Source organism: Rhododendron vialii, chromosome 8a (assembly GCF_030253575.1).
Source record: "Rhododendron vialii isolate Sample 1 chromosome 8a, ASM3025357v1".
NCBI lineage: Eukaryota > Viridiplantae > Streptophyta > Magnoliopsida > Ericales > Ericaceae > Rhododendron > Rhododendron vialii.
The window spans coordinates 27,228,001-27,239,954 of record NC_080564.1 but is presented as its reverse complement, the minus strand read 5'-3'; the positions used below and the strand labels follow the sequence as shown (position 1 = coordinate 27,239,954).

General features: G+C 36.8%; 1 protein-coding gene across 1 annotated transcript; it reads left to right on the top strand.

The window, feature by feature from the left end:
• The first annotated feature begins 8,384 nt into the window (after positions 1–8,384).
• Positions 8,385–11,830, top strand: LOC131298119 (WAT1-related protein At3g28050-like). The gene is made up of 7 exons (XM_058323426.1): positions 8,385–8,620; positions 8,698–8,766; positions 8,879–8,995; positions 9,532–9,799; positions 10,385–10,546; positions 10,635–10,786; positions 11,459–11,830. Exons 1-7 carry the CDS (start codon positions 8,436–8,438, stop codon positions 11,604–11,606), a joined length of 1,101 nt encoding a protein of 366 aa, XP_058179409.1. The 5' UTR covers positions 8,385–8,435; the 3' UTR covers positions 11,607–11,830.
• Positions 11,831–11,954: the final 124 nt, after the last annotated feature.

The window sequence follows — 11,954 nt, the reverse complement described above, 5'->3', positions numbered from 1 at the left end:
ACTCAAAAAAAGCTGCAAATAAATGCTGTCAAAGATCCTAAAAGTTGAATTCAACTACTGTTTTTTTGAGAGGCAAATCTTCATTAAGAAATCCAAACGGAAGAGAGATACATGGAAAAAAAAAAACAGGATTACGAGGAAACGACATGAAAGCCCTCCTAAGTCTACTACAACGGGATATCTTTGGAAAGTTAAGGAACAAATTAAAGAAATTTTAACTGTGTCCAATCAATATAGAAGTAAAAACGAAAGCTTAAAGAAGTAATAATTAATGATACCATAAACACGGGGAAAAGAAAATAGACATTAGACAAACAAAGAACGAAAGAAAGACTTTCCATAGCGATCACCCATTTTTATTAGATGTTAGGAGAATATTTCATATTCATTGCACCTTAACTTGTGTCCCAGGGTACTTGTTAGCGAAATCGTTAATAGGCTTTAGCCACTAAAAATCTTTGGGCCGGCCCTGTATGTGGGATTCATTTCGGATCCCACAAAAATCCAGAAAAATACTTATAAATTTTAAAATATTGTTTTATGGGGTCCTGTAAAAAAATTAGCTCCAACGAATATCGGTAAGTATTACTTGTGGATTCGTAGGAGTGAAACTACTCAACTGCACAGTTTTATCCCTATAAATCAAGAAATAATACAGAATTTCTTAATTTTATGATTACTTTCTATTTGAAGTATATGCCGTAAAAATTAATGGTTTCGGGGGTGTTATGGACAGGCGAGGAGATGCGATGAGGAGCGTATAACGCCCCGATATTTTAAACAAATATCGGCAGCATAAATTATTATTCTTCAAAAAAAAAATTTCTTTAACATAGGGATTTCTTTATTTCAACTCAAATTAAAAAAATACTGAGCTTCTATTCAAAGGCAGACCTTGGTTTGATAAGCATTGAGCCGACTTCTCTTGGAAGATACTGACTTGATAAAAAAAAAATACTTATTTAGCCTTTATAAAATCTAGCATTTTATTGAAATAACTTCAGAGCGACTCTAGTCTTGATATAGATCCCAAGCATACTCGGTTTTTGCCCTTAGTATTCCTCTAGCATTGAGCCGACTTCTCTTGGAAGATACTGACTTGATAAAAAAAAATACTTATTTAGCCTTAATAAAATCTAGCATTTTATTGAAATAACTTCAGAGCGACTCTAGTCTTGATACAGATCCCAAGCATACTCGGTCTTTGCCCTTAGTATTCCTCCTGTGTCAAACTGCTCCACCATTGAATCCTGCACATTCTGGCAAATTGATCGCCGAAACAACTGATTTACCAGGATACAAACGTATCCGTGAGTGATAATTCACTCAGTAAAATAAGCCTAACCTTACCAACCCCTTACTTTACAACTAAGCAGCTATATCACAATTCATATGAAAATTTCATAATAGAACGACAAGCATTAAATAAATAAATCCATTAGCAAGCCTTTAAATTAATTTCTTTTGAATCTCACATTTCATAATCATACCTGCACCATAGTATCCATCCCTTTTTCAAACTCAAAAATCCATTGAACATATTTCAAACGTTCTGCTACCTTCAATATCACGGGGTATAAGTAGACTATCCACACAATTCTTGGTCCATCAGGCTGCCCTCAAGGTCCTGCTAGGCTACCCTCAATACCTGAGGTCCTGTCAGGCTACCCTTGAGGTCCTGCTTGGCCACCCTCACAATTCTAGGTCCATCAGGCTACCCTCAATACTTGAGGTCCTGCCAAGCTACTTGGCCACCCTAGCTACACCGGTTCTTTCATGCTACCCTCAAGGTCCTGCCAAGCTACCCTCAATATCTGAGGTCCTGCTAAGCCCACAACTTTCATCTATTTTTCCTTTTTCATTAACCATAACAACGTCGACATAATTTCTCATTGAAATCACCAAACGAATCTGAGTCCGACCCAACAATACAACAATCATGAATCCATAATAACATAATCAGTAAACATGATATATTTTAATGGGAAAGCAAACATAGCAATTGGTACTATGCGAGTAAGTAAAGCACGTAGAGTTTCATAATTGGGCCAATGCCCTTAATTTATTAAATAAATGAGAAATTTTATCAAACAAATAATTTAACTAGTAATCCTTCATCATTCTATTTATTTATTATAAGAATCATATTCAATTAACACTAAACCAAGGCAACTCAATTATTTTCATTATCGTTCATATATAACATGTAAGTTAAAACCACCCAAACGCATCTCTTGGGGCAAAAATTATAAATTCAAGAAGTCCAAGGGGATAACTGTAATTGTTGTGCCATTTGTTTTAAAACTTCCAACTGGTGAACAGTTCCAAAAACGTGATTAGCAATCACGGTTAATAACAGAGCAGTGTCTTCTCGGAAAAATCTGGGTTTCGTTCGTTCAATTTCAATTTCGAATCTTTTCGATTCTAATAATAAAAACTAACCTCTTAGTACATTAATATACTTAGGGAAAGGTAGGAGAAGGATTATAATACCTTTAATCCGGAAAAAACGATTTGGTGGAGTCCGGTGGGTTTCGTTTGACGGCAAAAGATCGGTATTCTAGCAGCAACTTTGGACTTGAATAACTTGACCAAACCTCTGCCGTTTTGGACGATTCTTGTATCTAACGCGAAGATCTTGAAACGTTCTACAACTTTTGTGAAGAAGTCAAAGCCCGAAAACCATTCGAACTACGAGAAAAGTGGGGGTTTTCATAAGTCTTGTTTGCTGTCTGGAAACAGAAATCCGAAAATTTCACTGATCTTTGGACAGCGATAACTCTATCAATCTTTGACCATTTTGGGTGATTCTTAGGTCGAAATCGAAGCTCTCGACGCCCTCTACAACATTCGTGAAAAAACTTAGGCCTAAAAACGACAGCAACTAGGAAGAAACAGGCCGTGAACAGAGAGACGTGATATGGACGAAAATTGAAAGGGTGTGATCCCTCTTTTTTTGTTTCTGTTTTTGCAATGGACTAGGAGTAATATAGAGGGAGTAGTGGAGGAAAGTAAGAGAGTGTGATGTTATAGAGATTAGAGAGATGTACTCCCTCCGTCCTATAATGTTTGGCACTTTCACTATTTCAGCCTTATGAAAAAATTAACTATATCTTTTAGTCCATAATTTTTTTTATAAGCAATATGAATCTTGTTTGATAGAGTTTAATTTGTTTTATTAAACAAAGTTCAAAAAATCGCCTAAAATATTATGGATTGAAAGATATATGCAATTTAAAAATAGCATGCATTCCTGAAAATGCCAAACATTATGGGACGGAGGGAGTATAATTTAGGAAGAATTTGAAGGGAAGTGGATAAGTGAAAAGATAGAGATAGAGGGAGAGATAGGTGGGGGATGGGTATCCAAATCCCATAAATTGTGGGATGATTACTAATATCTATTTTATAGATATATAGACACACTTATACATAGTTACAAGCTAATTAATAATGTATATGCTAAACTAATTTTAAATATCAAAAATTAATCTAGATTCTAGTTTAATCAAATTACACTTTTAAATAATTAATCGATTACTATAGACTATTTGATTAAAAATAATTTCTTTATTCGAAAAAAAAAATAAAGCAAAAATCCGGGTCGTTACAGTATCGGAGCTCAAAACAATTACTTGGCTACGATGATAGATAGTACTACTGGAAAGAGCCTAGAGGTGAGCAAATTAAAGAGATTAATCTTGTTTATTTCTTTTTGCTCAGTTATTTCTTTTATGATTAATTTCCATTTGAAGTATACGCCGTAGAAATTAATGGTTCGGGCCGGGGTGTTATGGTCAGAAGGAGCGGATTGAAGCTCTTAATAAAAGGAGGAAGAAAGGAAAGGCTGTTGCAGTTGCTGGATCAGTTACTCAAACAAAGTGAAGTACAATCCTTTTAGCGACAATAAGTTCTTCGGAACGGTGACGACTCTAGGAATGTAACGGAGTCGTTTATTTATTTACGCATTGTGGGCTTCCCGACCGGCGCGCGCTCGAGAGAGTCGTCATTCGGATTTTTGAGATGGATGATCCGAGAAACCGAGGACTCGTTTGAAAAAGGCTTTTTGGTCTAGCGAAAAACGTCGAGACTTTGGTTCCAGGAGCCATGTTACAAATGGAAAAGGTTTTGTCGAAAAGCATCTCACTCGCTCGGTGAAACCGGTCTCTACTAAACATTTTCAAAAGGGAAAATTTTTATGAATCTTTTGAAAAATAAAGCTCTTTAATAAGCAAATAAGAGGGAAAGTGACATGAGAAGTATATCACGTTGACGTGTACGTGGTGCTATCTGTACAGATGTGATAAAGATAATGCAGTGCATAAAAGAAAAGGGAAGCTTCTGGACAAACTGTCTGGACCACTGTCATCTCCTTCGCGGTATATTGTAATGTCACGCACGGCTTTACAATATGCCATGCAGGGTATCTGTTCTGTTATCAGACTATCATCAGCTCTCAGAATATTACTTTCAACATTTTTGACAGACATCCGAAGATGCTCAGTCGTTGGATCACTTTAAGACAGTACCATTTCATCAAGCCATGAACATAAAACAACTTTTAGTATGTTTAATCACTTGAGATGATCAAGAAAACCTTGTTTATAAACAGAACATGGCTTGTAGATATGGTCTCATTCTGAGAACACTAATAACTAGTTTCTTAACAACAGAAACAGGCCTTATGAAAAGATAATTTTGATGCAAGCAGTTTAAACAAGAAAACAGTAGCTGATGAAAGGCCGTGCATCTGAACACACTACGCCGTGCAACGTTTTGAAATGCCACATGGCGTGGTGCCTTCAGGACCTTAGCTGTTATATCTTCTGAAAATAATTTTTAGGTCAAAACTTAACCAAAGGGAGTTAAGCCTGACAGTAGAAAAGCTCCCTCAGGGTCAAGACTAAGCCTAACCCAAGGAAACTTGGTTTTTACCTTCGATCTCGAGCTTGGATGAGGACGGATGACGGTAGATAAGCATTGGTAAGATCAGTTAAGAAAAGAGAGGTGTGGATGTGTGTAATAAATGGGTATATTGAGTAATTGGGATCTTAAAGTGTGTAAAAGGACTCACTTTAATGGTGAGGAGAAAAAATGGAGGACTTTTAAAAAGAAAAAGCCCAGAGAATATTTTTAAAACAAACTTTCTCAAGACTTGGAAGTGAGGAGTGGGTGTGAAAGCATGATGAGAGAGAAAGAGGGTTCAAGACCCATTTCCCTTGAGTGGAGGGGTGTCTTTATAGGCAAGAGCTAAGGATTTTAAATTCAAATGGTGGAGGTATTTTCTGAGCCGGCCAGAAGTGTCTTTTCAACTTAGCCAATTTGTAGCTGTGGCTCAAGTGGGCGTGGCCGACAGCTAGCTAAGCCAGTCAGAACTTTACCCGAAATGTCGTGCGGTTAACCTCATAACCTCATGCGGCATAATGAATTCTTTTATGCCGTGCGGTGTAAAAGTGTTCCGCGCGGTATTATAGATCCAGTCCAGGACTTTTAGTTTGGGCTATGGGGTTTGGGCTGAAGAAGTCATTTATCCAAGCTCTCGAAGGTATTGTTTCCTTTATTTCATTATCAGGATATTCAAAGACCCTCTGAGATTCGGATTGAGGTGTCTACACATATGAATTGTTATTTAAGAGAATAATATTCACTCTATTTACTAATTTCAGTCTTTTATTTTCAACACATGCGTAGAGATCAACTAAACTTGTCAACTAATATCAAAGAAAACTCTCTATGCTCAGTTTTCACGTAAAATATTTAAATAATCTCAACTTCGATAATAGTAACAATAACCTGCATATATGTACTGTATTTGTATCGAATTCCAATTCTGATGACATTTGTCCTAATTTTTTAGAAATTATGGTTGTTTCCACCAGTGGCGGATCTAGAAATTTAATGCAGATGGGTTACCTTTCGAGCATAAAGTTGATAAAAATTCTCACAATCTAATATAACAGGAACATGAATTCAAAAATATATATATATATATAACGAGAACAGAAAATGTTCAAATGTTCAAGCATTCTTTATAGAGAACAAAACTTTGATTTTTTTTTTTTTGTGAAAGAGCAAGAAATCCATTAAAAATGATATGAAAAGTACAACTGTGCTGTCGCCATTACATAATAAAGACACGCTAGTGACAGACGAAGACTAAACATATAGTAAACTTTTTAAAAAATGAGTGAATTAGTGTTTCATATTTTAATATTTTTATTTGATGGGTATGTCAAATTGTCTCTAATGGCATTGTGGTAGTGCTTCAGCCTAAGCATTTGTTAGGTGGGGTTCGACTCTCATTGGTCACACGCTTTGAATAATTTTTTAATTTCAATTTCAACGTTTCAGCATCAAAATGAAAGAAAAAACAATTAAGACCATGCGGGGTTTTGAACTCGCGACCGCGTGTGTAGTAGGGCCAGCCTTTACACCTGGAACAAGGTGCCCAACCTAATATGTTCTCAGTAATTTTATATACATTACTTAACTTCTTCGGTTCACAAAAAAATTTCTGATAAAATCAGGTGGGTCACGTGACCCGCCTGTGCCTTAATTGAATCCGCCCCTGGTTTCCACTAAACTTTAAGCTGTGGACTACAACTTTTTTTGTGTTTCGTCATTGTTCAAAAAAATTAAAATTTGTGTTTTTTAGTTTTGCACCAAAATTTTTGAATTATTAGTTCGTCTCGACAAGAGTAATTGGAAAAGTAATGATTATGACATTTACACAATTTATTTTGGAAATATGACTTTTTCTTTGATATTTTTCGATTTTTATCTTCAATATGAACCAATAATCCATAAAAGCTAGTGTAAAATTATATATAACAAACACGAATTTTTATTTGAATAAAGACAAAACAAAAAAATTTGGGTTTAGCTTACTGAGAAAAAAAAAATTCAGCAACGGGAATTCCATCAACTTTCACTCTTTCAGACGAGGGCACTATCAAATTTATTAAGCATGGGTGACTAATGAAAAGTAAGCCCAAAAATCAGAGAAATTTTTGGGTGTCAGGTGGGCACCACGTGGTGCTCGAGCAACCCATCCGCGCTATCTAACAGTGTATTGGACGACCCAGATTGAAACCCTCTCTCTCCTCTCACCCCACCACTCTCTTTCCAAATCCGAGCCTTCCAAAATCGAAATAAACTGCCCAAATATACTGCTCGGCACCCAAAAATTTCTCCAAAAATCAGCTCTCATCCAAGGAACCAAAACAAAGACTGCATGGGAAAAAAATCAGAAAGCAAAAAGTACGAGGATAAAACAAGACAAGCCAATAAAGACCAAGAATCAAAATTCTGTTTAATTAGGAGGTATTTTTGTTTTAGACTGCTGAGAACAGTTTATGTGATTTTCGTCCTTTGAAAGTATTTTTAACAAATTAAATTTGTTAGGAAAAATGACGGTCAATGACGTATTTTGATAATTAATACCCGCCAAGGACATGTTTTGTTTATTAAAAAACACTTATCGGTAAGAGTCCAATTTGAATAGCGGATCTCGGGCCGAGATGCAATTCTTTCCTGCAGCCCAGCCCGATCAACAAACATATCACCCACTGGTTAGGGGCTTGGGGCCCATTTTAGCAGAGATTATTTAGTGTGGAAGTCCTCGAACTCCTTTACCACCACACATTATTACGGGACACATGAAACTTGTGAAAATTTAAGAAAAAAATGAAGGTAAGTTTAAAAAAATTTATCTTCATTGTTTGGTTTGGTGAGAAAATTAAAAAAAAAAATCTAAAATTACGCACAATATAATTTTGATATTATTTTTCTCCAATTTTTATTTCTCCTCAAGTTACACACGCACCGTTAGTCTAGGCGCCAACAACAATGATAGGAGAGTGAAACACTCATGTATAAGGAAAGCCAATCAAAAGAAGAGGAAAAGGAAAGCCATGGAGTTGATTGGCTGCCTTCACATAATAATCTGTCAATCTTAATTCTCGTTCTGCTGGCGCTCACAATTCTCACTTTAACGAATTCTAGTAATTTGTGATATTTTAAAAAAATACTTTCATACAAACGTTCTCGCTCACACCCACATATTATGTTACTCAGATAAAGAATTGTATATTGTGGCAAAATATATTGAGAAGCATCCGAAAAAAGCGTAGTATGGGAAAATCAACCATGGTGATGGTGAGAATAACTTTTACAGATATTTCCGTAAACGAATGCCCAATCTCGCTGGTCTAAAAGTATTTTGGACAGTTCAAATTAAAAATTAATTTATATTTTTTACCAATCATAATTAAAAACACATCTCAATTATGAATTATCGAAATAAACGATTAAGATTATGCAGAGCCGTGAATCCTCCGTGAATAAGTTTCTCGGTCATGGTAATTTTCTATTTCAACCATGTGAAACTCGGAGAGAGTGGACACTCGAGAAAAGGAAGAGAGAGAGAGAGAGAGATGAAGCCCCATTTGGTGGAACTGTTGCCATTCGCAGCCATGGTGATGGTAGAGTGCTTGGATGTGGGCCTAACCACCCTGAGCAAAGCAGCCATGTCCAAAGGAATGAGCCACTTTGTCTTTGTTGTTTACTCAAACGCCATCGCCACTCTCATCCTCCTCCCTTCTGCTTTCCTCTTCCACAGGTGGTATCTACCCTCTTTCCCCTTAATTATTTTACTTCCAAAATCTCACTTCTAATTTAGTTCCTTGTCACTTGCAGAACAAAGAGGGACTCACCTCCTCTGACGTTCTCTCTCCTCTGCAAATTCTTCCTCCTCGGCCTTGTTGGGTATGTAGTTTTGTCCTTTACACCTTCAATTCAATGAGTCCAAAAGTGGGTTCTGTCCCTTTGTGAACGAAATTAATGAGTCTAGGTTTTTGGGGTTTTTTTTTTTTTACAGGATTACAGTGATGCAAAACTGTGTATTCACAGGGATAAACTATAGCTCACCCACCCTTGGATCGGCCATGAGCAATTTGGTCCCAGCTTTCACTTTCTTGCTTGCTGTTCTCTTCAGGTTTTATTACTCTTTTCCAATTTTCCATTGACAGACAGTAAATCAGAGGATGATGGGAGCTCAATTACCCAATTGATCAGACTAAGGACTAATAATTAGAAGCTATGCTGCTTGGATGCTTCAAACGTATACAGTATCCCATGTTTTGTGGGATTAATTCTCCAAGTTATACCTCAACAAATCGTTGCATTGAAAGGACAGAAATCGTGTCTCATGGATTTGCCATTCTATCTCACGTCTAATATCGCGAATCAAACAGGCCCTCGGGATATGACCATGTGGTTTCTAAAAGGATAAAATCATCCAAAAATGAAGGTTTTCTACACACAAAAAAAAACATTTGCTATTATCAAACAAAACCAAACCGAGCCTTAAGTCTCACTCAGTTGGGTCAGCTACTCTACATGAATCCATTTTTCTCCATTGCGATTTGTCATGTTGCATACTCGCTTGAAATTGATTGACAAAAAGTGTACAAAATCAACTAATATGCAGAGTTTTTTTTTTTTTTGTCTATCAATCTTTTCCCCTCTCAGGATGGAAAAGGTAGATTTTAGAAGCTCAAGAAGTCGGGTGAAGATCATGGGGACCTTGGTTTCAATATCAGGCGCATTGGTAGTAACCCTCTACAAGGGTCCTCCAATTGGCTCCTTGCCAGTTCAATCCTCATCAGTTTCCTCTGAAGACTCGTTTCCATCACAATCATCTCTCTTCAACATGTTGGCAACTGAAAGTAACTGGATTCTTGGAGGCCTTTTCCTTGCGATTGCTTGTTTATCTCTGGCTATATGTAACATTTCTCAGGTAATACTCAAACAATAGTGCTACATACCCAGAAAAGTACCCAATTTCAAATTAGTGGACTGGATCAATATTTGTTGTGAGCCACATTATAGGAATGATGAATCTATACCATATCGGATCAAAAAAATATATATCTGTACCATACACTTTGTGCTCTAGATTCATTATGAGTGTGATCCACATTGCATTATTGTTGCACCCCAAGTTGATTTTTGTCAAGTTTTTAGTAGTTAATTACATTTCTTACATTCGAAAGCTCGGATCCTTTGTCCCCAAAACTTTGTGCTGTGGTTGTCCCAAACTCCCAGTGCACCACGCATTGTGGTGAAGTCTCAAATTAAAGAATATTGAGTACAATCGTGCAAAACTTATGGTGCGTTAAGACAAGGAAGACTGAGAATCGTGTGCACAAGGCACACACAGACACAGTCCAACATAAAAATCCTTGTTCTCGAAGCAGAATTGGATTGATCATATATAGTGCTTTAGGACGAGGGGACTGAGAATCCTACACAAGACACACAGTCGAACATCGACATTATTCTTCTCAAGTGGATTGATAACATCTGAATAGTAATCTTACAGGCTGCAATACTTAAAGGGTACCCATCAGAATTGACAACAGTGGCATTCTACTGCTTGTTTGGGACAATCCAATGTGCGGCACTCTCATTATTTGCAGAAAGAAACAACCCAAATGCTTGGAAACTAAGCCCTGATATCGAGCTCATCTCAGTCATCTACTCAGTAAGTAAATTTTTCCACTGGTAGTTCTGATCTGCCAGGCATTGTCGCACCTAATCTGTAATGATTTCTCGTTTTCTACTTTTTTTAGGCCGTGCTTGGAAGTGCCGTAACTTTTTCCGTCCAAACATGGTGTATACACAAGAAAGGTCCTGTGTTTGTCTCCATGTTCAAGCCAATGGGCATTGCTATTGCTGCATTATTGGGTGCCATTTTCCTTGGTGACGCACTTCATGTTGGAAGGTAAAAAATTCATCCCTCCCTCAACTACTACCCTTTTCTGAGGAAAAAAGGAAAGTGATCAAGTTAAATAATCAATAAATGAATAACACGTTTTCCATTCAGGAATACTGACAGGTTACCATGTGATGAAGTTTATCTTTTCCCTTTGTTGAGAATTTTGGAAATATTTGGCTGCGATTTGTTGTAGAAAAAGAAGGGACAATGATTTGGGTTTGGATTGTCTCCGTACTGGACTGTTCAGTTTAAGCACTGTGTCGGCCAATTTCTGGATCTATTTCGATAACCGGAACCATTTGCTTTTTAAAGGTCATTGAGAACACCAACAATGTCAAAAACCAGATCGATGAAATGTCCAGAAACATGATTTCGAAGCAGAATTATCTTAAACTAAAATAGGTTAGCACACTTGATTGGAACTTTTTTTTTGGTGAAAAAGCAATACAGATCAGAATTCATTTAACTCGATAAAAATGTGTTGTTCAACGTGATTGGTTTTGATTATTCATCTTGGCTTTCGAGACGACTGTCCAAACCCTACTTTTACTTGGAGACGGGCGTGTTTGCACGTGGAGTCCATTAATTTTTTTTTTTTCCACCAGGCAGTGCAAATTTCAATGGAAAAGTGCCATAGAACTGATTTTATGTTACTATTTTGTTTAAATGTTTTTGCAGCATAATTGGAGCAATTGTAATTGTGGTGGGTTTCTACGGAGTGATATGGGCACAATCAAAAGAAGAGGAAAAGGGAAACCATGGAGTTGATCAGCTGCCTTCATCCTCATGCAATACCCCACTATTGCAGACTCACGCGGTCGCATAGAAACTTGTATATTGTAGAAAATCAGCCATTTTCCCGTTTAGCTTTTCTTTGAATTATATCCCACTCGAAACAATGAATTCGAGAGTCGAATGTTGTTGCACGAGTACACGGTATATAACTATTGACCAAGTACCCAAAAATAAGGTCGATGGTTCTTCAAAGTATTTTCTGGAAAGAGCAATTCTTCTAAGAAAACTTTATAAGATGTTCTAATTTCTTGAAAACCCTGCCCTCTCGAAAAGTTTGAAAATAAGTCTTTAGAGTCCATGGAAAATGATGCAGGTTTTGTTTGCAAAATTAGTTTATGAAGAACACTTTGAATTGCAAGACAATTTTCTTACCTCTGGT

What these genes read in the sequence shown, in the direction of transcription:
- LOC131298119 (XM_058323426.1), top strand. Translation starts at nt 8,436, where the DNA reads ATGAAGCCCCATTTGGTGGAACTGTTGCCATTCGCAGCCATGGTGATG. An exon ending in CTATATGTAACATTTCTCAG is followed by an intron (nt 9,800 to 10,384) that starts GTAATACTCAAA and finishes GTAATCTTACAG; the next exon opens with GCTGCAATACTTAAAGGGTA. An exon ending in TCATCTCAGTCATCTACTCA is followed by an intron (nt 10,547 to 10,634) that starts GTAAGTAAATTT and finishes TACTTTTTTTAG; the next exon opens with GCCGTGCTTGGAAGTGCCGT.